Consider the following 26,520-nt stretch of genomic DNA (forward strand, 5'->3'; position numbering starts at 1 on the left):
ATGGAGCCTTTCAAAGGACCTAGTCGGGTTAGCAAGGCTAACTTATTAGAAGTCCCTACTGTAAACGATTACTTTTCTGAAGATGAAGATGTTAAACCTGACATTAAACACCGTTTCTCTCCACTTCCCCGAAGGCGGAATTCTGCTTCTTCAGAGGAAGAGGAGGCAGATGCCCCCACCACCATTGCAAGAAAAGTTTCATTTGCTGATGCATTTGGGTTTGATCTTGTGTCTGTTAAAGAGTTTGATACCTGGGAAATTCCAAATATAGCACAAAACAATGACTTAGAAGATGAAGCTTTCCCTCAAGAGGAATTTTTTTTAACTCAGCTGTTTACATTACCTACTTCCCAAGAAGAAGTTTTGCAAAAAGTGCGAGAACATAAAGTACTGTTGGAGTCAATTGTGTTCCTGCCTGGGATTACCTGTATGAACGGCATTATACGAGTCCTCAACGTATCTTTTGAAAAGATGGTGTATGTTCGAATGACACTGGATGACTGGGTCAGTTATTACGATATCCTAGCAGAGTTCATGCCTAATTCTTGTGGCAGTGAAACTGACCAGTTCTGCTTTAAGATTTCTTTGGTGCCTCCTTATCAGAGAGATGGAGCCAAAGTGGAATTCTGTATACGATATGAAACATCAATTGGTACCTTCTGGGCAAACAACGATGACAAAAACTACACTCTGATTTGTCACAAGAAAGAAACTGTGCCCAAGTTGGATAATAAACCACACAGAGAAGGTGCTGATAGACATCTTAAAGGCTGCTTAAAGACGGCACCGAGCAGGTGAGGTTATGTCTTCTCCGTTGGTAACTTAAAATAGAATTGACTAAATCTAACTTTCTAATTGTGCTTGCTGGATTTAAGATTCCCATGCTGCTTTTTAAAAATGGTAAATGAGGCTAAGAATTTTTTTCAGTAAAATTTTTGAATATATCAGGTAGTAATTTTTTGTAGACAGTTTGGTTGGGAACAAACATCAGAATTTTAATGCATGACAAGCATGCCACTCATTTGGAAAGCAATTTGGTAACAAATTATGTGCAGTGCACTGATTTTATCTTTGTATCATATAAATTGAGCTGACATCAGTGAGCTGGTAAGCCTAGTTTGCTCTAGATTGAGGTAGCCGTGCTGTTAAAACTCATTCAGTCTCTTGGTAAATCTACAAGTGTTTAACAGCAAAATAAATGTGATTCTGGATTTTCTCATTTTTTTTTTTTTTCATATTTCATTCTCAACATCCAACCACTAAAAGAAAAATGGCAATAGTGTTTCAGGAAGCTGGTAACTCAAGGAAGGGTCCTACTGCAATTAGAGTAGTGGGTACCAACTTTTCTATAATTGCCTGGGCTGTTCTGTAAGTGGTACCTTAAAGGATCGAATCTGTCTTCCTTTCATTGCTTAATGTTTTTATTTCACAAACAGTGATATGAATAAGGATTCATAAGGCAGAGTTGATGACATATTAAAAAGTATATAAACATCAATTCAGTGTAATAAAGTATTCTCCTAACTGAAAAGTGGCAGTACTTAACGTATAACTTGATCTCATATAAAGAGATAAACTCAGGAACAAAATCTTTCAGATTCTTACTCTGTTTTTAACATCTTTTCTTTCTTCTCTGTAAGTAAAGAAATGTTGATCATGGAAATCTGATTCTTAGGTTTTTTGATCAGTGTATTTCCTATAAATCTGTAGGTGTTCTGCAGAACCAGATCTGTTTCTTACTTGCAGTGTCCTCTGCAGCACGTAGCTCCCAGAACTGAATTGACATTGAATATTTAGCTCCTGTAGTCTTGCCAAGACAGTGCTGTTTGACTTCCCAGATTTTAATTTCCCATGCTCTGCCACTGAACTGAACTTGTGGGGAGAGGGAATAAAACCACAGCAGTAGTTGAGGTTTGAGGAGTGAGGAGGCCTCCAGAGCTTCACCCAGCTGAGCCTTCCTGCCCTTTCTCCTTCTTAAGGCCAAGCCTGCTGTGCTGAGAGCTTCTGGTGGCTCTAATTGAGCATGAATCCTGTGATAGCATGTGTGCAATGCAGCTTAGTGCCTACATCACCATCCCAGTGCAGTTCCCTGTGATAACCCAAGGCCCAGTTCATAGCCAGACGATGAAACTATCCCAAGAAATGTCCCCTAGGCCCACACTGGAGCCATCCCACTGATGCTTCTCCAGGGAATATCCTTGTATGTGAGAGATGAGAGAGTGGCACATTTACCTACCATGTAGCCAGACCCTGACATTTGTGCCTGGTTCTGTATGTCGTATCTGTCCTTCAAGAAGTGTCACATGATGCACTCAGGGTAAATAAGATAGCCTGAGGTATTCTGTAGAAGGGCCTTGATATCAGGTAACACAGGCATATGCAGGCAGTGTGATTTCAGCCTGAGTTCAGGTAGCTCTCATGGAGGAGATGGACATGGATGGCTGAATCTTCATCTAAGGGGTCCCAGGCTTCCAGCTGTGTTCAGGTCCAACCTGCACATCTGGGCAGCTGAGGTCAAGTGGTGACAAAGTGTTTAATTCCCTTAAAACTCTAAAGTGACACGTTTGGTGTTAGTGTAGGTTGTAGAAATATTTCATCTGGAAACTGCTCTTTTGCGTGTATATAATGAATGCATCATAGGTAATTTAGGTACCTAAATTTTCCTAAAAAATAGGAAAGGAGATAACACATCTGTTTCTTAGCATAAAATTGATTAACTTGCTCCCTACCAGAGATGTGAAGTTGTCTCCCTCCACATTAGAATGCAGAGGAACATATATGTATGTATGTGTGTGCTGTGTGCACAAGTGTACATATATATTTATGCACATGCATATTTGTTCATGTATACATATGCACACACATGACAATTTGTGATAGAAAAATCTAAGTGGTCATATTCTTGTTTACATCAAGTTCTATTACACATTTTTGCATATGCTTTCTAACACACAATTTCAAGACCTTTTAGTGGCAGAAGGGTGTAAATATACCTTACAACAAATTAAAAAATGAGCCGAAAGTATTTCTGAAATAAGGTTTCAATGGTCTCCATGGCTTCTGAAAGACAGTTCTGGCAGATTGTAATCCAGGACCAATTTTATGCTACAGGGACTTCACTGACTTCACAGGAGTTACAGATTTCACCAGTGTAAATGAGGTCAGCATCAGGGACTTTCGTTTCAAAAGAACTAAGATGCCAACCTCCATTGCTCACTTGTTTTTCAAAGTGTCTTTGTACGTGTTGCCCCTTTGAGTGAGGAGGAACACCCTGCAGACATCTGCAAAAGTACCTCATTATTCTCCTTCAGACCCTCATTAAAACTCCTTTGCTTTGATGCCTATAAAAAAGCTCAAGAAAAACAAACCCCCCAAAATTGGCAAAGCGAAGCTGCTGATGTGCTGTGAGTACTTCATATCATGTTGAACAGTGCTGTCTGTTTCCCTGCTTTCTTCCACCATCCTGTCTCTCTTTCACCTCTTGTTCTACGCTCAAATTATAAACTCTGCAGAGTGTATATATGCTCTAATGCATGCATACAGAGCGTTTAGTAAAGTGGGGTGCTGGACCATAACTAGGTCGTGTGAGGAGCTGCAGCAATACAAGCTGATATTCATAGAAGTAATAATTTTATCTATGGATCACACAATGAAAGCACAGGTAAGGAATATTGCTGTCCCTGTCCACAAAGTGGGCATCTAAATCGATGATTTCTTTATAGCAACCTAAATACAAGGATATTTGAAAGCAGCATTTATTTAGGACCCTTGCTCAGTTTTAGAAACCTGTTATCATTTATTTATTTTTTTTAAACCTTGGCTCTGTGATATTTATACTTTCTCTTAAAATGAGTCATTTACCTCTTCAGTTACAAAATTAGGACTGTTCAAGAATGATGTTGTTTTTGTTTTTTTTTTTTTAATGCAGATAGTCTGATACACTCTAGGGCATAGCTGTGTGGCTCATTAAATGTCATTAGTAGGGATTATTTGTGTTAGTTAAGTGAAAGGAATAATATGCACTTTTAGAGGAAGTTACTGAGGAAACACAATCAAACTGTGCCAGCTTCCCCTTAAGAACATGAGCCAGGACAAAGCTGTGTGTGAATAAGGGCAATGGGATGGATTCTGACATAATTATTTAAAAAGAAAATAAAACTGCGCTCAACACTCGAAAGTTGCACCTGAAAAAAACTGATAGCGAAAGGCAGAACTAATACTGCATGCAGTAATTAATGCTGAAAGGTACTTAGATTCAGATGATCAAAACCACATGCCTATTCATTCCACGTTTCATTTGCTTTTGTTTCTATGTCTAGACATGAAAAAATAGTCTTCTCTCAAACTTTCATAAAATATTTGCTTCTCTCTGTATTTTTCCAAGCTAAAATTCTCTTCAACATAAATTTTAACAGCTTTTATCGTTTTCCAGAAATTGTGAAAGGATTCGCAGGCACAAAAGGTTTGGAAAAATAATATTTGAATGAATTACTTTATCTCTTAGTCTAATTAAAAGAATACATTTAAATTATAAATACTCACAGATATATTCTTGGGGGGAAAAAATAATAATAATCGACTCCCAAAGATCTGAAAGCTTCTACTGGAAAAAAAAGAAAGCATCTGTCAGAATACAGTTCTAATCTCTGTCATATAAAACCACATCTGACCATTTGGAATAATGTGACTGAATTGTATCAACTCTACTGCTTCCTCTTTTTCTTTGATTCTCTTGTTTTTGGGACATTTGTAATGATTTTGAACAGCATATTTCTCCTGGTCCTCAGGTTCAGACCACAAGATTTATGTTGTGGAACACAGCCTCCTCCATTGGTCTGATCAGACCAAGACTGGCTACACGTTGCATGAGGCAAACCCCTGTAAATCATGGTGCACGTGTATGGCACAGTGATAACGACCTGCAAACTGTTTCCCTGTCACTGGTGACGCTGAGCCCTATTTCTGTGCCTGGTCCTGATTTGCCATCTGTCAAGAGAGCAGCAGGAACTACAGCACCAGGAAAATGGCTGATGAGGTTAAAATGTATAGTCAGACTCCCATTCTCTGAGAAGCGAGGGAAAGCTAGTTTGTTTCTCATAACTGTTAGCCCCTTTTAGTTCTTTGAGCTCACACATATAGCACTATAATTGCTGGACTGGACTGTACCTCTACCTGAATGGTATTACATCAATTGTGTGATGACTCTAAAACAGAACACAAAACTGTGTGAAATTTTGTACAAGAGCTTCTCTGTGTACAAAGCATGATAGGAAGGAAGAGATTAAAAACCCCTGACCTGTAGTCCATCAAAGCCAATTTCAGGAGTATAAATACTGAATAGCCTTAATGCAATTGTCAGTGAGAGAATTTCTTCTGGGTATGTGTAATCTCCTGTCTTCAGCTCCAGCCTCATCTGCTTTCTTATGAAAGGTAAAGGAACTGTATTGCTGAAGAAGGATGCAGATACATGAGTCATTAATGCCCTTTTGCCACCAAAATAAACAAACAAATAAATAAATAATAAACAACAATATCCTGGGCTGTATTAAGCAAAGTACTGCTAGCAGATCAAAGGAGGTGATCCATCCCTTTGCTTACTGCTGGTGAGGCCAAACCTGGAGTGCTGTGCTCAGTTCTGAGCTCATGAGAGACATGGACACACTGGAAAGAGTCCAATAGAGATCCATGAACATGGCAAAGAGACTGGAAAACCTTTTTTGTGAGGAAAGGCTGGGAATACTGGGAGAAGCTGGGAAAGGATGGTTTATCCTGAAGAAGGGCAGATCTCCTCAGTGTGTATAAGTAGGTACTTATGAAAGGAGTATGCAAAGAGAGTGGAACCTGGCTCATTTTGGTGATGTCCAGTGAAAGAATAAGAGGCAGTGGGCACAAACTGAAATAGAAGGTGTTCCCTCTGAACACCAGGAAGCATTCCTGTGCTGTGCAGGTGGCAGTGCATTGGCACAGATTGCTCAGAGTTTGTGGAGTCTCCTCCTTGGAGATCTTCAAAAGCCATTTGGATGTGGGCCTGGGCACCCTGCTCTAGGTGCCCCTGCTGCAGCAGGGGTTGTGTCAGATGGACACAGAGGTCCATGACAACCCTCAGTGACTCTGTGATACAGCCTGGCAAGCCTTGCTCTGTGCTGTCAATCTTCCACAGGTATATGGCAAAGCTGTGTCTAGGTTGTCCTGATCACTGCAGATCTGCATCACCTCCTCTTGGCCTTTTCCACAAACTGTTAACAATCTAGGACTTCTAAGGAAGACATTTGGAACTAACTTTGCATATATTTTGCTATGAGGAACAACTGCATTATTCCCAGCTGGTCCATTTAAAATATGGCATTTAAATTATGTTCCCTTTTAATCCTTGTTCTTTTGATTATTTCACATCATAATCAGAAAGAGGAAAGAAGAGAGGTGTTAAAACATGCGTGTTCTTTATGTACTACTATTTAATTTCAAGGTTGTTTCTGGCATCTCAAGTCACAAGTTACACCTTGATCAGCATACAGATATGGGATTTAACTAAAGTTTATTTCTATTATTAGGAAGTGACTGCAATCTCTGTTTTTACCAGGAGAGCAGCTGCTAGAAAAGCTATCCATTCACAGGGAGCCGGCTAAAAGCAGAACTCCTCCGCTGCTGAATCTAATCTAGCATTCATAGCCCTTCTCTTGCCTCCTGGCCAGTGCTAGTCTTTTGCAGTTGTAGAAGCAGACAGCACAGGCACAAAAGTGAGAATTCTCAAGGTACTTCAGGAGAATGATTACTGGGGAGATAGGACAATTATTTAAGATGATCTAAAATATATTATTTAAAGAAGAGGGATAAAAGCAAGCTGTGGAGCTGAGGCTGAATGTTAGGAAATACTTCTGTTTTGAGGAAACTGTGACAGCCTTACTCTCCAAAGTCATTTAAAATAAGCTAAGATAAACCACTGGAAAAATATTCTACAGGGAACAATCCTACTTGGTCAGGATGTAAATACCCTCAGTTATTTAAGATGTCTTCTCTTGTATCTGTCTAATCACAATATTTTGAAATCCAGACACAATATTTAGAATCATAGAATCATAGAATCATAGAATTACTCAGGTTGGAAAAGACCTTGAAGATCATCAAGTTCAACCGCAGCCTAACCAGTAGCCTACCTCTTAAAAACAAACAAACAAAAAACAAACAAACAAACAAACAAACAAAAAAAACCACAACAAAAACAACACCACAACAACAAACCTCTGCTAAATCATATCCCTGAGCACCACATCCAAACGGCTCTTAAACACATCTAGGGATGGCGATTCAACCACCTCCCTGGGGAGCCCATTCCAGTACCTAACTACCCTTTCTGTAAAGAAGTTCTTCCTAATATCCAACCTAAACTTGCCCTGGTGCAACTTGAGGCCATTTCCCCTCGTCCTGTCACATGTTACTAGTGAGAAGAGACCTGCCCCACTCTCACTGTAAGAACCTTTCAGGTACTGGAAGACAGCAATAAGGTCTCCCCTCAGCCTCCTCTTCCTCAGACTAAACAGCCCCAGCTTCCTTAGCCTCTTCTCATAGGGCTGATTCTCCAAGTCCTTCATGAGCCTTCTCTGGACCTGCTCCAGTACCTCCATGTCCTTCTTGTGCTGAGGTGCCTAAAACTGGACACAGTACTCGAGGTGAGGCCTCACTAATGCTGAGTACAGAGGCAGGATGACTTCCTTAGTCCTGCTCACCACACCAATCTTAATACATGCCAGGATGCCATTGGCCCTCTTGGCCACCTGGGCACACTGCTGGCTCATATTCAGCCGACTGTCCATCAGCACACCAAGGTCCCTTTCCGTCTGGGAGCTTTCCAGCCACACCTCCCCAAGCCTGTAGGGTTGCCTGGGGTTGTTGTGACCAAAATGCAGGACCCGACACTTGGCCGTGTTGAAACTCATTCCGTTAACCTTGGCCCATCGATCAAGTCTATCCAGGTCCCTCTGTAGTGCCCTTCTCCCCTCAGGCAGATCAACACTCCCTCCCAGCTTAGTGTCGTCTGCGAACTTACTGAGGGTGCACTCAATCCCCTCATCCAAATCATCAATGAAGATGTTAAACAGAAGTGGCCCAAGCACCGAGCCCTGGGGGACGCCACTTGTGACCGGCTGCCAACTGGATTCCACTCCATTGACCACAACTCTCTGGGCCCGGCCATCCAACCAGTTCTTCACCCAGCGGAGCGTGCACCCATCCAAACCACGGGCAGCCAGCTTCTCTACCAGAATGTTATGGGGGACAGTGACAAAGGCCTTACTGAAGTCCAGGTAGACCACATTGACAGCCTTTCCTGTTTGAATTATGAAATATCTTGAAGACTCTATGGTTACATACCTAAGATAGTAGCATAAGGTTTTGAACACTATCAGAGAAGTGCAGAAGAAACAGGTGGAAGTTATAGGTGAGAATGGTATGCACACAGCAAATAGACACCTGCAAGTCATACCCGTGGCATACCTGTGGACAAATAGAAATACATTACTAAAGGAAATCCAGTATTCCATTGTTCAATTATTCTTTTGTTTGGTTAGTTATCTATTTTGTGAACTGGCCCTAGCTGGTAAGGAACATTTCAGTGCTCTGTCTTCTGTCCACTGTTCAGGTATTGCAGGTCATAAATGTTCAAATGGAAAAAATATATATTCAATCACATTCACCTTGTCTTGGTTAATGTTAGACCTGGAAATATGTTTAAAGTCAGTGAGACATTAACTGAGAGCACTAGAGTCATATTTAATCAATACATTCACTAAGTGTCATCTGAGCTGTTTGTTCTGATTATGAACTTTAAGCCACGATCCAGCCCTAAAATTGAAGCAAGTGATTCAGCTATAACTGAACTCCGAAGAACTAATCAATCACCTATCATATTTTTATATGGATTATGAATGGATTATTTCTTCAGTCACAAAAGATAGAAAAAAAATGGCCCAAACAAGTATTTTGCAAGTTAAATGCAGTCCCTGCCTCAGGGCAAAGGAAGAGCCAAGACCTTTTAACACTGAGGGAGCATGTTAGAAATAGCTATTTGATCCCTAGGCCTCCAGTGACACGCACAAAAATATTTAGTTGATATGCCAAGGCATAATGGGGGGCTTGGTTTTCTGACTGTCTCTCCACTCTCCTCCTGATTTGTGGAGCCAGCTGATACTCTTGACAGCAAACCCAAAAGATTTATTACTGCTGGTTACTAATAACAGTCCTAAAGAGTACTGAAGAGCACTGAACTATGCAACTGAATGTAGTGCTTCTGTAAGGAGTCCACATGGACTAGGTGAAGCTGGCAGTTCTTTCATACTTATTTACATACACACAAGTGCAAACACTTAGGTGTACCTAGTGAATTTGCCTGTAAATTTTGCACTGATGCATAATGGTTGTTCCCACAATAAAGTTTATGGCTGTTAGTGGTGTAAGATGTTCAAGCCTTGATGATTTCATATCACAGAGGGTTGCAGAATTTGTCAGTTTTTCTCTGTTCCCAGTGACTCCAGTAAGTCTGTACTAATATTCACTGGATTACATTCCACATCTTTATGATGTGCATCATGCTGTGACTTTCTTCCTCTGTGACAGTAAGAAAACATGGAAAAAAATGTTATACAAATCTCTTCTTATTGTGATAACACCTGGATATTTCAGCTTGTTGGGGTATTTACTGAGCTTAGAAGTGCTTTCCAAGTCGTAGAGCATAGGAGAACTCTCTCAAGAGTGGCTGACTAAGAATTTCTGTAGTCACCCATTCTGTTCACTCCAAGGGTGGCAGTCTGTGCTTTTGCCTCACCTGACTGCCATCTATCTCTGAGGCATCTGTCATCTTCCTGTGTACGTGCCTCAGCATACTGCAGTCAGCCTCTAGGAAATGACTGTCCCCTGACTTGCTGGAAACGGACTGCTTTTTTTTTTTTCCACAGAACGTAAGGTCTTTTTCCCCTGTGAGCTATCCTAAATAGATGCAGCTCGGCAGAAATATAAGACTTGTTGATGGTACTTGCTTTTCTCTCTTTACATCTTGTAAAGCAGTGGGAGAAAAAGAAGCAAGAACAGACGTTCTCCACTTCCAAAACCTTTCTACAACATCATTTTAATATTTGACAATGGCCCTTCCACACAAACTTCAGCCTAAGCGCAGACTTTAGCATACTTGACTCCTAAGTGATATTTTTTCCTCTTTTTGGCCCTGGAGATAGTCACCCCAGTAGCAAGGTGCTGCACTGCTAATTCACACCGGAGCTGTCAATAGATCTTCTAGCTGTACCCAAAGGAATCTCTCCTTAGAGAACTTTCTTGCTGAAGTATCAAGCCCAATCTATTGAGGTACTATATTAGTTTTTTGACCCATTTGTGTACAAAACAGCTCTGCAAAAAGTCACCGATTTATTTATTTTTTTAAATGTAGGTATCATAATAAGGTACCACATTTGCAACAGAGTTGTAAAAGATTCTGACTAAAGTTGCAGTCTTCCTGCTTGTAGTTACTGTGGCTTAATTTTGAGACTCGTGCGTGGGTTTTTCTGTATTCTTCATTCCTATAGTAATGAGATTTGAGGATAGATTTGGCTATGCTAACGGTTAGAATCCGGCACCAAATTGGAGTTTTGCTCCCATTTCAAACATACAGGCACTAAAATCTTCAAATGGACAGACACTCAACTGTACTTCAAAAAAAAGTACGAATGTTTTGCTATTAAAACTCAAGGTCTTTTTTAATGAGCTAGAAAATAAAGACTAATTTCTTGGGACTCTGTTTGCTTTGAGGCTATGATTATTCTCATCCCAAACCAGGCCAAAGCATTTTGTTCTGTGCCACCTATGTCCCTGCTTCAATCATAAACTAAGACTGAAAAATGAAAATATTAGTAATTGGAAAATATAATCCCCTGGATAGCACCAATCCAATAATCTTAATAAAAATAGGTTTATTGCAAACATTGTCTGAATCCTATTGGGAATTTTCTTAAAAAAAAAAAAAATAACACACATTCAAATTCCCACACAGCTGCTCTCTTGATCAATTGTCCCCCTAGATACTATTAATCATCATACTGTATACCATTTATTCACAACATCTTTTCTCACTTTCCAAAACTCTTTACCAGTTTCTCCTTGTTTAGAACCTGCTGGCAGTCTATTATTGTCCTTTCCCAGGCATACTTTTTGTTCTTTTCTGGTTTCAACCCCTTTTCTTAGATGAGATGACCAAAACTAAGAGGTATTTCCACTAGGTAGGAAAATAATGCTAACTAATATTCTCTTTCTTAAATTTCATATATGTAAATTGAGATTCTTTTTGGCTCTATTTTTGTGCAAACTGCTTATGAGGGTTGCTAAACTGATAATACAGTCTTCTGTTCACAGCATAGTTTCAAAATGGTAGCTGCTTTGCAAACCATAGTCATGCCATTGTGCAAATATCCTCACCTACCACTTAATGATGAGCGGGTCAGTCTCCATGTCTCTACCCTCTGTGTCCTGACTATCAACAAGGGAGCTAATTAGTGTCAGTCCTGTTTGTTTGGTGACACCTATTTACTAAGAACTAGATTGAGCCTTCTCTAAGACTGTTGGTAGTTGAAGGTCACATAAGAAAATCAATCTGGCTTAGATTTGTAATAAGGGTTCTGATTTTACATATAGCTTCATTCTAATAGGACCTCTTGTAATGGCATAATATTAAAAAACAATCTGTATTTTCTACTTAATGTTCACACATTTCACCCATGTTCATTCAGTTATGGCTGATTATTATTATTATTATTATTGCTGTTTGTTTGCTTGTTTTTTTCAGTTTTTCCTTTAATTTCTGAATCTTTTCCCTTGTGATCTCAATTGGTTTAGAACCTAACCAAAACAGTTGAAACTATTGTTTTCCAGTTTGCTTATTTTTTTTCCGTTGTTTTCCTGCTCTTAAAATACCTCCTTAAAAAACTAAACAGAAATAGAAGTCAATGGTACTACCACACACGACACGCACACTGAACTGACATGCAATAGCAATGCTGTGCAGGCACATGTAACACACAAAGAGGGATCATATGATGCCAAAACTACTGAGGTAGGAACTGGCCATATTTCCAAATAGAACTGTCCTGCAGGTAGAAATTTGGATGTGTGTTAGGAGTGCAAATTGCAAACCAGAACTAAGAAACAGTGCTACCTGAGCTTCAGACTCCCTCAAATGGATTCCAACAGGGCTGCAATGCCCCTACTTCAAGTGCAAGCATTAAGATCAGCTCCTCTTAACAATATGTAAAAGCCTGAAAATGACTTAGAACATTTCCCTGAAAGGTGGTACAGCTGAGCACTTAGTTCCCTTGAAACTTTCTTTTAGAGCCACTTTAACTATTGGTTTGTTTTTTTTTTTTTTTTTTTTTTCTCCCTACTAATGGATTTGGTACTTCAGAGATCACATTCGCTGCAGTGTTGACATTGATGGCCTTTCTTTCTGCCTGGTGTTCTGTTGCTCACTTTGTTCTGTCCTTGCAAATCATGGACAGGCTCTTTGCAGCTTTGATTTTGCATGCCCAGGACCTCTGTCATTGTGGTCAATCATAATTCTGTGTCAAGTTGGCAAGTGCCAACACCACAGGATTCAATATTTGAATATTATCCCTATGCCCTCTCTTAGAAGAGCTGATGACTTTAATTTTAATTAAATTAAATTTTAATTAATGTAGTAGCATTTCTTTACTCATATTTTTAAAATATATGTACTTTTGCATCTACCAAAGTCTATGGCAATGCACCCTCATGTACAGTGCATATACTTTTTCTTCATATGAAACAAATCTTGTTCAAATGACTGAAATTCTTTAGTAAGCACAAAAGCTTATTGTGGATTTAGATGATTCCTCTGCAAAATATATTCCCTTAATTTCTAGCAAATTATTATCAATACTTCTATATACAAATTGTTATAAAGAAAAGCTATTCTTATCTAATGGTTTTTAGGAGTTTAAGAATGTCTCAGCAGGAGTTGCTGAGGGATGAAACTTATAATGATGATTTAAAGCAGTGAAGTGTGTAGGCTGAAACTGAAATAATTATTGCTGTAACCCTCTAAGCACTCCAAGTTCCTCAAGAGAAAATACTTTGTTCAGAACAGACCCTGAACAACAAAATGCTACAAAAGTAAAATAAAAAAAAAAAAAAAAAGAAGAAGAAGAAGAAGAAAACCCTTGGAGCAGAATGATAATTTAGAACTAGGATCAGTATAATGTGAGGATGTTCTCAACAACTGCTCACAAATGCATCAGACATCACAATTAAAAAGGAATAATAATTACGGTCCCATTCTTAAGTATGTAATATTCTATTCCATTCAATAAGACATGAACACTTTAAAACCATCACTGTAATCCACAAACCTATATTTACAACATTAAACTGGATGTTCTGCCTTTTCAATAACTGTCATCTCATCTCTATTATTTTCACCTCAGACTCTAATTGTTTCTTTTATAGAAGCTAACCTACCAGTGTCCTTGGCAGTACAGTTTATGGCTTATGCATTTACAGTAATTGTTTGGGCAATTTGCCACACAGTATAACAATCTTCACATCACAATCAGTTTTTATAATAAACAGCATTAGTTGTGAAAAATCCAAGTGAGGCATGATTCTTATGGTAGATAAAGGGCACTGAAGATGCCCTTTAGAAAAAGAAAGGAAAACGCTGAAGCCTTGAACTGCTTGAGAAAAATACTGATGTCACAATAGAGCTAATTAATTTGATGGTACAAACAAGAGGGGGAAAGGGCCTTGCATTCATTAGTGTCAATTCCAAATGAGAGCATACTGTTCATAAAAATAATATTCTGCCTTCGTTTAGACAAAATGTGCAGGTAAACAAGTCAGAAATAAGCACCAGTTCCTGCAACAGCAGTGATTTCTCTCCTTAGCTTTCCGAAGGCTCTTTCTCTTTAGCCTCAGGGAGCTCAGGGCCTGGGCAGGTGCAGTCTGCAAACAGCACTGGAGTTGCAGGCTAGACCCTGCCACCCAGCACCCTGGCTCCTTCCTGCAAGGACTAAGCACCTCATGATGCCTCTCTACAGCTTGTGGGTGGTTGCCCATAAAGGAATTCATGCACCTCTGCTGGAGGTATTTTGTGGCCTCTTGACTTTCAAGCACACTGAAATTGCAGGGGAAGCATTGCTGTATGGGGAGGCTGTTTGGAGGCCCTCCCATGGATACAGCTCCCTGGTTAGAAATTCTCTGCTTCTTACAACAGTGTAGGATTGGGCATGGGTTGATAATCCTCAGCCTCCCTGTCATTCATGCTAAGTGAAAGTCCCAGCTTGTGCTGAGGCACACTGAAGCAAGGCAGTAAGAAGCAGAAAGGTAGCATCAAGCCAAGGTTATACAACCCCTTCTTGAGCTACAGTGTGGATTCTCCAGCAGTGCTCAGGCTTGGGACTAATATATAATGGGTACTGGAGCCACATGTCATAAGAAATCTGGAAGTTTTCATTACAAAGCTGTTATTTCACCAATTGATAGCACAGGCTTCCATTTAAACAAGGAAGAGATTTCTCCCTATAGTGAGTTCTAGACTTAGTCTTATGGAGACAATGAATGAGATTATCTTTACTATTAAATGTTCAGTTCGTATATTCAGTGATGAAGATAGAATTAATTATGGAGAACTCATCACTAGAAAAGTGCTACAGACATCCACGTGCTGTGATTCTTGGTGGATCCTTAATCCCTTTCAGGAGCTGTACAAAGACAGACCAGGACATGATTTTTGCTGAGATATCAGAGGATGGCTGGGACGTATACCACTAGTGGTTGTTTTACCACAGTAATGAGACAAGGAACAAGCTTAAGATTTTTGTTGTTACAGTTGTGTACAATACTGCCTTTTTTTTCCTCTGCATTTTTTTGGTGTTATTAGTATTTACTCCCCCATCCCACTGGTATTTTGACATCAGCAGTGCAATATTTTAAGTGTAATCTTCCAGAGTACCAACTGTGTACAGGCCTGGTATCAGTGAAAAACAACAACAGCAAAACCTAAACCAACAAAGCAATCTTCCATTGTGTCATACATTTATTAAAATGTTAAAGTTTTATTTTGATCTATATGCATTCTTGGACTTTTCTACTTCTTTCCCAAATTCCTTTTTCCTTAGCTTTTTATTATTATTATTAGTGCTTTTGCTGTAAATGATGCACAGCATAATCAAACCAAATCAAGAGTGCTCACCCCAGCCCAATCTTTACTTTTCTCTCCAGCTCTGTGGGGTTACAATTCTGAGGGATTTTTGTTTGATCCCAGTGACTTCTCAAACCCAGACCCTTTCCTGCACAAATATGCTTTTTGCTGTTCTGCTTCTCACTAAAACATTACCGTCATGTTTCATTACTTCTTTTCAAGCATATCATATGTTGTTTGCATCACAGTGGCATCATTCTTCAGAGGGTCTGGCTATTTACAGCACCAGATCCAAAAGCATCCATGGTATCAAACTTTGATACCACATTAGTCTCTTCTTACATCTAGGAATTAGACTTGAAAATGAAACCATCATTGTTTAGTTAACACTTAGATCTTGCTAGCCTCTTATTTTAGCTTTCTTAGCATTTCTGAAAGTGTAACTCTCAGGGCATACAACTGTATATGAAATAGGGCTGGACTGGGCGTAGGGGATTGTGAGGTCTTATTCCTAGGGAAATGTGTTGTATGAGACCACTCACAAAAGTATGTTTCTATGCCGTGACCTTCTCAGTTTAGTCTGTCTGTTAATCTCACTGAAAAAAAAAATAGTATAGGATGTACTTTTCTAGTGTTAATAAATCTTAAGTTTCCACAGGTCTCTCTTTTTATTAATATATTAATAGAGTTTTGCTGGTTAATATCTTTCCTACATTCTTATTATTTATTAAAAGAGGACTTCTATTTCTCTTCTCCAAATGTATTTTGCTGAACTGAAAATAGAAATGCACTGTTTGTCTCCTTGGTTATCATTTTCATCTGCTCATCTTCTTGTAGTCCTCTTCTGCACCTGTTCCAGTCTGAAATAATATTTCCTGAAGTTCTTGAACTGGTAAAGAGTTCTTACCAGTGCCTTGTAAGTTACTGGAAATCCTTTGTTACAAGGCATATCCTCCCCAGCATATTGCCAGTTCTCATTGATGGCTTGGAAATGCTGTCTGACAAAAACAAACTCAGATTTTCCTTATTCATCTGTTCCTTTCAGTTTCTGAACCCTCATTTTGCAGAAGAAACTCTTTCGAATCCCAAAATGTGTAGCTTGGCACTTCATAATTTTGAAGTGCATCCCTTATCTATTATTCTGATCCTCCAGGCCTTAGATTTCTCTCAATCCTCCTCTGTGATGGTGATGTCTCCCAACTTCCTATCTGCCACAGATTTAATTTAACTTTGACTTTTTGTGCTGTGGTCTGTAATAAAATGACTGAGTGATCACACGGCCGGTCCTCTTGAATTCCAGTGTGTCGTCTGCCAGCTCGGCACAGCCAGGCTTGTGAGGCCCCGCTTGGCACCAAGCCCCTCTCCCACCTCTGAGCTCCTGCTCTGATCTCCCTCCTCTCCAGTTTAATTAATAAATTTCCCAAGTGGCCGCATAACAAATGCTTTAATGAAGTCCAGATAGATCAGATAAATGATTTTTAGACAAGGGAAATACAGTAATCTTAACAAAGACAGACATTATCAGGTGAGTCTGGCACTTTTTATGTCATTTTCTGTTTATCTGTATTTATTCTCTCATTTAAGTTTTGTCTACGGTGATGATTTTTTGAAAACACTTGTGTCCAAAGTTGCCAGACAATACTTCTCTTTTTCCTAAATCTTTTTCTTTGTATTCTGATGCTGTTACAAAAGTATCTGGACCAAAATGATAGATTCAAATAGAAAAGAATTTCAACTATGTGTTATTTCCTCTCTTGGGTCTGTCACTATTTTGGGTTGGAGTTTATATGATTCTCTTAACTGGAGCATATCTAAAGAAGTTCTGCTCCCAGACTGAATTAAATAATACCATTTTCTAAGTCTATTTTCCCATCAGTTATACCTTGCTCACTGTGTTCTTCTAAATGAGACTCTGTCCCACTGCCAGCTCTGAGGTAGAAAAGCTTCAGAGAAGTCTTTTGATTGTGGAATTATACATAACTTATCTGAAATCATGATCAAACCTCTCCTCTAAAAATCCTATTTAACCAAAAAAGGTTAATTCCAGATCTTTGCCATATCTTACTTTATCCCAATACCTTCTGAAGTCAAAACGATACCTTTTTTTATCTTATTATTTTTTTTAGCATTATTACATCACTCATCTATTCTCTATTCTTTACATCTTTAGGTGATCATCTTTGGATTCAAATTTACATTCTTCTCTGGGACACAAATTTTGAATAACTTTGAGACCGTTGAAATCTTTTCCATAATGTCCATCACCGCTCCGGTCCCCTCAGTCCTACTAACTGGTGCCTGAGCTTTGCCTTTGTACTCTCTCTAAAGGCAAAATTATACCCAAATTTGCATTCCTATTTCTTTTTATCAGTTGGTCCGAATGAATGTTAGTTCCACCAAGAGTGAATTGTACAAGCAGAAGTATTTTTTGAAGCTGGTAGAAACTCTCAGGATTTTTTCTAACTTGCATTTTTGTCAGAATATCCAGTTTCATTTAAAAATTAAAATAAACGTTTTAAAACTGAACACAAATTTTGTGCCTGTCAATACGCAGTGTAGGTACATTTAGATCCCTGAAAACCACAGTGTGTTAATTAATTTAGAACACAAAAGCTGAATTATGCTAACAGTTTACTTAGCTAACTAGACAAACAGCTTCCATGAAGAGCAAAGAAGAAAAAACACTCTTGAAAAGCAGTGTTAAAAACTGATTAAATGTTTTAATAGTAGAGATTTGTTCGTATCTATTTATCACTGTTTATTGAAATGGCCAATATTTATAGGCTTTTTGGAGATATTTGACTCTTTAAGGTGTACATAGACATTTAAGATTGTTCTTTAGTTATATCAACCTATGGACTCAGCACCTTCATGACATTTCTTGGATTAAAATAGTGCTGTTAAATTACTATTGTTTTATGTGTACTGTGATCCTCAAAGACTGCAGTATTAATATCCTCAATGTAGGTTAACTTCAGATTTCCCACTAGAATAATTATATGAGGACAGATATTTCTGATGTAGAAGTAAAATAAGGAAAACAATTGCACTGAATTTCCCTGCAGCCATGCATTTGCAGGACAGAGGTGAACAAATTATGGGCTATAAGCCAACAATCTCTATAAAATTCAGTGCAACAAGGAAAAAGTCATGTTAGAAACCCTGAAGTGGTGCACTATTTTCTTCTGCTGTAGATTCATGCCGTGGGGTTATATTATCATTGATATTTATTATCTGTTACAGCTGTGAAAAGAAACCTGTGGTTCAGGGCTTTAGATGATACTGGAACAAGGGTTAAGACAAACAGACAAGTAAAACTGAGATGCTCAGGTCACACATAATGTGGCACAGTCCCAGCTGCTAAAACTCGTTAGATACTTTCCAGTTTGGATTTGGAGTCTTCTTGTGGGATTCAGTTCAGCTTACATTAGTTATCTAAAACTTTTGGTCTCAGCCTAGGGCAGTCACTGTAGATTTATTTTATGGTCAGTTCCTCCAGAGGCAGAGAAGCTCCTTCAAAGGGTATTTCTCTCCATCTCACTGGCGATGTCCCAAACAGAGAAAGCGAATCTCTCTTCAGAACCATTAGTCTCTCATCAGTGATGACAGGGGCGATGTACACAACAACTGCCTGAGCACAGGTGCTTAGGAAACTAAGGCTAAGAAGCTAAGACACATTCTGGCATCCACCTCAAAGCAGCTATATACATTCAGAAAGAGATTCTCCTTCTTAATAGTCATACTCAATAGTGATTGTATTTTACACCAAATAGAGGTTTGTTAAAAACAAAAATAATCACTGAATAAGAAGCACATGGGACTGGAGACAGAATCCAGTCCTTTATTTATTTATTTATTTTTCCTCCTTGAAATGAAGAGCTACGGCAGGGAGATTCAGGTTGGACATTAGGAAGTATTACTTCTCAGAAAGGGTGGTCAGGCACTGGAATGGACTGCCCAGGGAGGAGGTGGAGTCACCGACCCTGGGGGTGTTCAAGGAAAGACTGCATGTTGTGTTGAGGGACGTGGTTTAGTGGGAGCTATTAGTAATAGGTGAATGGTTGGAGTGGATGATCTTTTAGGTCTTTTCCAACCTTAGTGATTCTATGATTCTAAGAATAAGCTAAAGAGTCACGCTAGTACATTCAACTTCAAGAGCAGCAGTCACTCGGGTAGTTTTTGGGTGTGTTTGCAGTGTATTTTTTAATCTCCTGGGGCTGTGACTGAATTTGAGTGTGGAACTGCATTTTGTATGCAAGCTCCACTGACAGTACACTATTACTCAGATACAGGCATCTTTTCATCTGGGTGTGCTTCTTGAAGGACTAGAGTGGGTCATACTCCATTTCTTGAAGGAGCAGGTGAGGACTCTGTCTAGCAGCAAAAGATGCCACCTCTGCTTCTTGAGAGTTGTATCCATGTAGCTGAAAGCTGCAGTTAGCTATTTACATTCATGGATAAAAGTAGGAGATCCTCTGCTCAACCCATGTGATTTTGAGATCATTATTTTGGACGACTAACTCAGCTCACATGATATACAGAGTTTTGGTTCCAAACTTAAGGCTTTTGCAGATATCCCATTAGCAACTAAACTTTTGTATGCATCTGTCTCATGGTTAAGTCCCAACTTACTCCATATATCTAGGTTTATGGATGCAGGTAGCTGAAAAAGTTGCAAAGGGATTGAACAAAACAGGGTTCTTCATGTAACATTAAAACTAGTATGTAACAGTAACAGTAAAAATATAATGATGAATCAGTAATGATCGGTAATGTTTTACCTTAAAAAATGTACAGATCTGAAGATAAAGTAGGCCTTTCACTGCCAGCCTTTTCAGGATGAAATGCAAATTATTCTGATTACAGCAGCTGTTGGCAGAGTAACGTACAACTCGGTGTGAGTAGGAGAGGGAGAAATGTGTGGAGGCTATACATGTAACAGAACTCAAAAGTGACGTGACATTCATATGGATAACAAGAATATTCAGCATTATTGCAATTAATGGGGAAAAAAAAAAAAAAGAACTACTGAAAGAGTGTTAAATCTGATGCCTTGGGGACAAATGTCTAACAAAAGCCCAAGAAAAAATTTAGTAGGGTGATTCAGATTATCCCATATCTTTTCCTACAATAACTTTATGTTTACCCCTGAAGTATCTGATGGTGGCCAGAGTCAGAGATCAGATGCTAGACTGGAAAGATCTTCTGTCTGCTTTTGTCTGGCAATCCCTGGAAAGGCTGGATTTTTAGAAGCTGGTGACACTCAGTGTCTAGTACCTTTTAATGAAGTATAAATTTAGCATCTTCTTTCTGAATTAAGCATTTTAAGTGGCAGAGTTAATGTTATATCAATATGAATGAAAAAAGAAAAACAACAAAAATACACCAAAACCAGCCAAACCCTAAGACTATATAGAAAGGGAAAAGATTAATATTTGAAAATTAGAAACTAACTTTCAGTAATACAGGGGGATGGGTGGCTGAAAAATGCATAAATTAAAAGAAAAAAAAAAATAATCCATCTCATAGAAAAGCATTAGGAGTGACATCATAATTCACATTTTACATAAGTGCCATCCTTTTCACATTTTTTTCCCCTTTTTACTAAAGGTTGCATCCCTATGACAGACAATTCCAACTGCTATCATTTTGCATTGGTACTACTGCCTGTAGGTGTTTGCTGTGTTGGACCTGGCTTTTGTTTTCACGACAGCAAAAGCAATGGTAAAAAATGCATTGGCTGCAGGGAAGCAGAATTCATTCCTGTCGGCCATCCACAGCTTAGCAACAGGATCTCTACTGTATGCACACAGAAATAATCTTTTGATTTGTTTCAGGTTACAAATACGTCTTTTTCCAGCAATCTCTGTATACAGATATTTGAAAAAATATAAGCAAATGAGAGTTCCAGTCTCCTGTGAGCATATATCCTTGCAGACTGTTGTCTGACCCCAAAGTTACTCTCGCCTGTCAATGACCCATCTAATCACCTTTGTGCTGCTTTCTCAGAAAAGGCCTGGGAAAACCTATCAGCTTTGTAATGTAATTTGAAGGTCAACACATTTTCATTTTCTTGGCTGATTCTTTCTTTGTCCGAAACTTAATACCAGGTCATTCAAAGAAACTACTTTTGATAAGGCTGTTATCTTCAGAATTTCAAACAGCATTCAAAATTTGGTGTAATTATCCAGCTGTCTTTCTAACTGAGTCTAAGAGAAATTGGAACAACATTTTTTCTGCAGAATAACACAGAAAGTTTCTTTTTGTTTAACAGCAAAGAAGAAATATCGGAAACATCTGATGGTGACATATGGAATAATTCAAGGACTTCAGGTACTACACCTGGTTTAATTAGTTCTTTCTTAGTGCTCATGTTAATTAAAGAAGTGTAACAAATAATCCCATGGAAATTATTCAAGCATGTTTTTGTTAATTCTTCAGATGCAAACATCCCAGAGATTGTTTGTTCACAAGCAGAAGACAAAGAGAGTGCACCAGCTAATGAAAATATAAAAGATAATAATGCAGAATACAACCAGGGTGATCACGAAGATGATGAAAAAGAATTAGAGTTGCTGGTAAGTGTTATACAATTATATCTACAGTATTAAATGATATGAATCCATTTACGCTTCAAAGCTGGTGAAATGCCCCCTTTTAACAGAGCTGACTGATGTACTAATTTACAAATGTAAAGCCTTGGTCTGTACTTTCATTGAATTTCTAACTGATTCGACAATAGAAGGTGCTTTGATTTCAGCACAGTGCATCAACTTTTTCTGGTCTTAAATTAATGACTTCTCCCTTTTACCTCTTTACCGGAGGCTCTAAGTGATGGTTTGAAGGAATTAGAAGACTAATATTTCAAAGATCTCATCCTAGTCTCTAGGATAGGTACATTCTTGTAGAAATGCTTTACATTCAGTATAATTCTCTTATTTACAGTACTGCTTGCTTTTAGTTGTTTTCAAAGATAAACTATGTAATACGCTGTATGAACAAAATACATACACATATTTATATAGCACATCTTTCTATATCAGTATTTGGTACTAAATTTGTTATAATAAATTTTACACTGAGTGAACATTCAATCTATTTGGATTTGTGTGTGTGCATGTGTGTGGTTTGGCTTATGTTTTCAGTATGAAAAAGAAAAATGGCAATAAATGAGACACATACAGCAATTTATTATTCCCAGTGTCTGTTCTCAGCTCACGATCATTTGGGCACATAGATTCATAATCATAGATTATAACAGCTATCACCTGTGAAAATGTGAATGCTGAATCAGACGGGAGAGGAAGATGGGAACCTTTTCTTTTTTTTTTTTATTGATAGAGAGAGAATAAATTCCTCTTATTTGAATATTTTTTTTTCTTGCCTTTTCTCCAAAAAAGTTTAAAATTGTTGCCTACTGTGGGATATTTCACTGCCTGAAAGTCAACCCGTCTCTCTCTCTTTTTTTTTTTCCTTTTGTGATGAAACATAAAAAAGGAGGACCTCAGAATCCCTTGTTGTTCTCAGTCCACTCTGTTACAAAAAGCAGGATCAAATATAACCGTTTGTTTATCAATTGCCAGGATTGTCTGTACAATAAATGAAGGGGGAGCTATAATTTAGATGTTAATTTGCACTATGCGCTCTTTAATGAATTAAACAATGAAGGCTTATAATAGATGGAAATACAACCAAATCTTTGAAACGCACAGGCATTGGCTCACAAGACAGCTGTGCAGTTGACAAGTAACATGAGCCTTATGTGAGAAGAAGGGGAAATCGTAAGATTTGCATATAATTATTGAGATCATGCAAATGTCAGTTATGAGGAGGGGAAAAAAACACAGGCATCTCACTGTTAAATCCTGACAGTTGGCATCACCGAAGAACTCAAATACACTTGAGCACTGGTTGGCAGAGGGTCATTAAAACAGAATTTGCAGAGACATTAGCTCCCTCACTTTTCTTTGAGTGACGTTTTACTATTAATAGTTTGCAGAGGCTTTGCAGAAAACATATTAATAAGAGAAACTGTGACGGGGGTATCTACAGCAAGTGCAAATGCATAAAGGGGTGCCCAAGAAGCTAGCCTCTAATTGATCAGCTAGTGCTATCAGTGTGACTATGCTAAAGTGAAAAGAGAGTGCAATGACAAGCAGCCATAGCTGAATAATACAATATGATATATGGGAGCTAGGAGGGAGAGTGATTAGTTTCTGGCCTTTTACTTCACTAATCTCATTTCCAACTCATGTCTTACTAGATTGTCTAAAATCAGTCTGGTTTGAAGCCTGTAAAATGGTCCCTGAGAGAAATGAAGCAAAGATAATCCTTACAGTATTTGTCAGTGTGAAATGTGTCTTTGTTTTACTGGACAATACTGTACATTACCAGGCTTTGATGTACTGTATCACTGCCCTCATTTAAGTGCCAATCCTCCCCCTCCCCAATGCCTCTCTCTCTCCAAACCTAGAACTGAATGTGCAGAGAATGAATTAGCCTCCCTTTAAGGGAATATTCTCTTCAGATTTAATTTGTATAAAATGCACTAGCAGCTTACTGAACTCATGAATAAAGAGAGAGGGTTCTGAATTCTATTTTATTTCCCGCTCCTTTCAGTGCCACCATAAAGCTCATTACCTATGTTAAAAAATACATACAATGCAAATTTTGTAAATGGTTTGGAACACGTTTCCATAAAAGCTTTGTTACCGAAAACAAAACTTTCCATAACAAAATCCTGCCTCATTCATTTGGCGCATTTTTTGTAAAGCGTTTTTTGATCATTCTTTTTTATTCTATTGTTTCAGCTAAATCAGCACTTCACAGGAGCTAAAGGTACCTCTTCCAGAGATGAAAGGAATTTAGACACAACAGAACCAGTTAATTTTCCAAGTGAAACTGTAAGATTGGACAAAAATCTAACCTGTTTAGAAAGAAGCAGCGACTTGCTGAGGCACCCAGTGCCTATCAGTTCCTTATCTGAAAATACTTCACAAGTGATAGGAGAAGAATTAAAAGGTAATGCTAAGTATTCCATAGGAGGATATAATAGTCACCCATCAGGAAAGGAAGTCTCTGCTGGCTCAGCAAACAGCAGCGAACAGTCTTGGGATTCTACTGCTATCAGTGAAACCCTTTCATCGGTAAAATACTTTCCTGGAACAAAGCAGAATGAGGCTATCAATATTGCGGCTACTGTCTCAAGCCAAAGAGGAGAGAGCCACACAGATATTACAAGAGGTGAAGCAGATAATGCCTCAGGAAGTAAGATGATGGAGAGGTTATTCATCAGTGAGGATGATACCTCGAAAGAGGCCTGTGAAATGAGACCAGCAGCCATTTCTCCAGTGCACGATGAATCCTTGCAATTAAAAGCATGCATAACAGGAATGCTGGATGGCAATGCTAATCCAGCTCCAGAGCACCAAGTGCCAAAAATGTCTCACCAAACTCTGGATTCATTGTCATCAGCTGCTGACAAAAATGAAGGAAAAATCAAGATGATTGAAAGCAAAGATCAGGCACATTTAAAAGGAGATTTACATATTGACACTTTTGCATACACTGATGTCTCAATAGATTCCACAAAAAGCCAATATACACACAAAAAAGGAGTTCGTGAATTGTCGGAAAAGAATTATAGCACTGATACAGAGAAGGAGAAAAGAGTCATTGAAATAGCAGACTTAGCACTAATCGGAGAGGAAGAAGCACCCAGGCCTTTCAAGTCTCACAGAAAACATGCCTTCAGCGCATCATTCCTGCCAGATGAGGACAACAAGCACAGAGCCAGGCCTGCACAAACAAGACCTGGGGCTTACTTGCCAGAGGATGAAAGCAGAGCTGAAGATGCTCAGGAACACAGAGGATTCACAAGGTTAAAAGACAGAGGAAAGACAGAGAATGAAAATAAAAGAGGACTGATGGGGACGGAAAGTGAAGAAAACACCACTGGACAGGCATGGAAGCGAGCAGATAGTGGGGTGCGGTGGGCAGCAGGGAGTGATGCAAGAGCTCAGAGCTCTTGTACAAGAGAGCTATTTACCTGCCAAGAGGCAGAGAGTTGTGAGAAGTCTCCTGTCTCTGAGCACAGTATTAAAGGGAAAGCAGAGGCAGGTATGGCTTATATAATTAAAACAACATCAGAAAGTGCTCCAGAAAAAATGTCTGCCAGTGAAAAAGCAGTAATTGCTAAGCTACCTCAAGAGATTGCACTAAGTGACAGGCCCACAGAGGAAAAGGAAACAGCGTTTGATACACATGAAGGGAGAAATGATGGTTCACATTATGCTCTTTGTCAACTCAACACAGTGGGTGTATTATATGACACCGAATTTGAAAAGGAATCAGTTTTAGATATTTATAATGCACGCGTACATGAAACACTGCAAGGAGAAACGATGTCTGTGTGCAGTAGCAGGGAAAAACGTGCCAAAGCAAAACCAGACACTGGAGATATTCCGCCTGCAGAAGCAGATGTGAAGGCTTCTTCTGCAGAAAAGAAAGAAGGTGTGAGGCAGGGTTTACATTCAGAAGAAGTATCTAAATATTCCCAGAGTGCCCAGAGGCATCGCTACAGTGAGGAATTGGCAGAGCTCTATAGCGAAGAGAGCTACCTTGGAACACCTTCCTATTTGCATGTCAAAGCTCAAACAGAAACATCAACTTCTGGTACAAACACTGTACCCAGTTACCACAACAAAAGCCCTCCACTGGCATCTTCTGCAGCAGACATGGACCATCCATATATTCACTCTGAATTCAAAGTCATTGAAAAGGTTGTTGCTGAGTCAGGACATGATTTAAGTCTGCCAAATGAAATGAAACATATTAGTGAAAGCCTCTTTCCTGAAGCTGAAAGAAAAGAAGTACCTTCCACTTCAGACACAACAGTTGCTAGAGAAGGAAGAGGAAGCAGTATAGGTCAATGTTTCCATCAAGCAGAGTTCAACCAGGAGAAGTCATTGAGGCCAGAAATTTCAATTAGTAAGGCTACCAAAGAAGTTGCTGGGAGAGGCTCTGATTCTCACCATTTAATAACTGAGGGAAAAACACTAAATTGGCTTGATGACTCGCAGAATGAAAAACAGACCATTTCTCATTCTGCAGATATGCCTGACCAGAAGAGTGAAGAACAGATGCTGTCTAGTGAGTCTCCAGGTTTAAAACAGATTGGTTGCAAAATCTTTTGTTTCTTCTTCTTTCTTGTGTTTGCTGCAACACTTTACCACTATGATTTGATGGTTTGTCTTGCACTCTACCTGTTCTCCTTGTACTGGCTCTACTGGGAAGGAATAAGAAGCAAAGAGTCTGTCAAGAAGGAATAA

At 38.9% G+C, this 26,520-nt stretch overlaps 1 protein-coding gene across 1 annotated transcript; it reads left to right on the forward strand.

The window, feature by feature from the left end:
- Nucleotides 1–26,520, forward strand: PPP1R3A (protein phosphatase 1 regulatory subunit 3A). Its single transcript, XM_072331196.1, has 4 exons — nucleotides 1–794; nucleotides 21,465–21,523; nucleotides 21,632–21,768; nucleotides 24,001–26,520. Exons 1-4 carry the CDS (start codon nucleotides 1–3, stop codon nucleotides 26,518–26,520), a joined length of 3,510 nt encoding a protein of 1,169 aa, XP_072187297.1.

The sequence above is a fragment of the Excalfactoria chinensis genome, chromosome 1 (genome assembly GCF_039878825.1).
Source record: "Excalfactoria chinensis isolate bCotChi1 chromosome 1, bCotChi1.hap2, whole genome shotgun sequence".
NCBI lineage: Eukaryota > Metazoa > Chordata > Aves > Galliformes > Phasianidae > Excalfactoria > Excalfactoria chinensis.

Excerpts from the sequence above, each read along its gene's own strand:
- PPP1R3A (XM_072331196.1), top strand. The coding sequence starts at position 1 with ATGGAGCCTTTCAAAGGACCTAGTCGGGTTAGCAAGGCTAACTTATTA. Across the intron at positions 795-21,464 it reads TTAAAGACGGCACCGAGCAG|CAAAGAAGAAATATCGGAAA; the intron begins GTGAGGTTATGT and ends TTTGTTTAACAG. Across the intron at positions 21,524-21,631 it reads GAATAATTCAAGGACTTCAG|ATGCAAACATCCCAGAGATT; the intron begins GTACTACACCTG and ends TTAATTCTTCAG.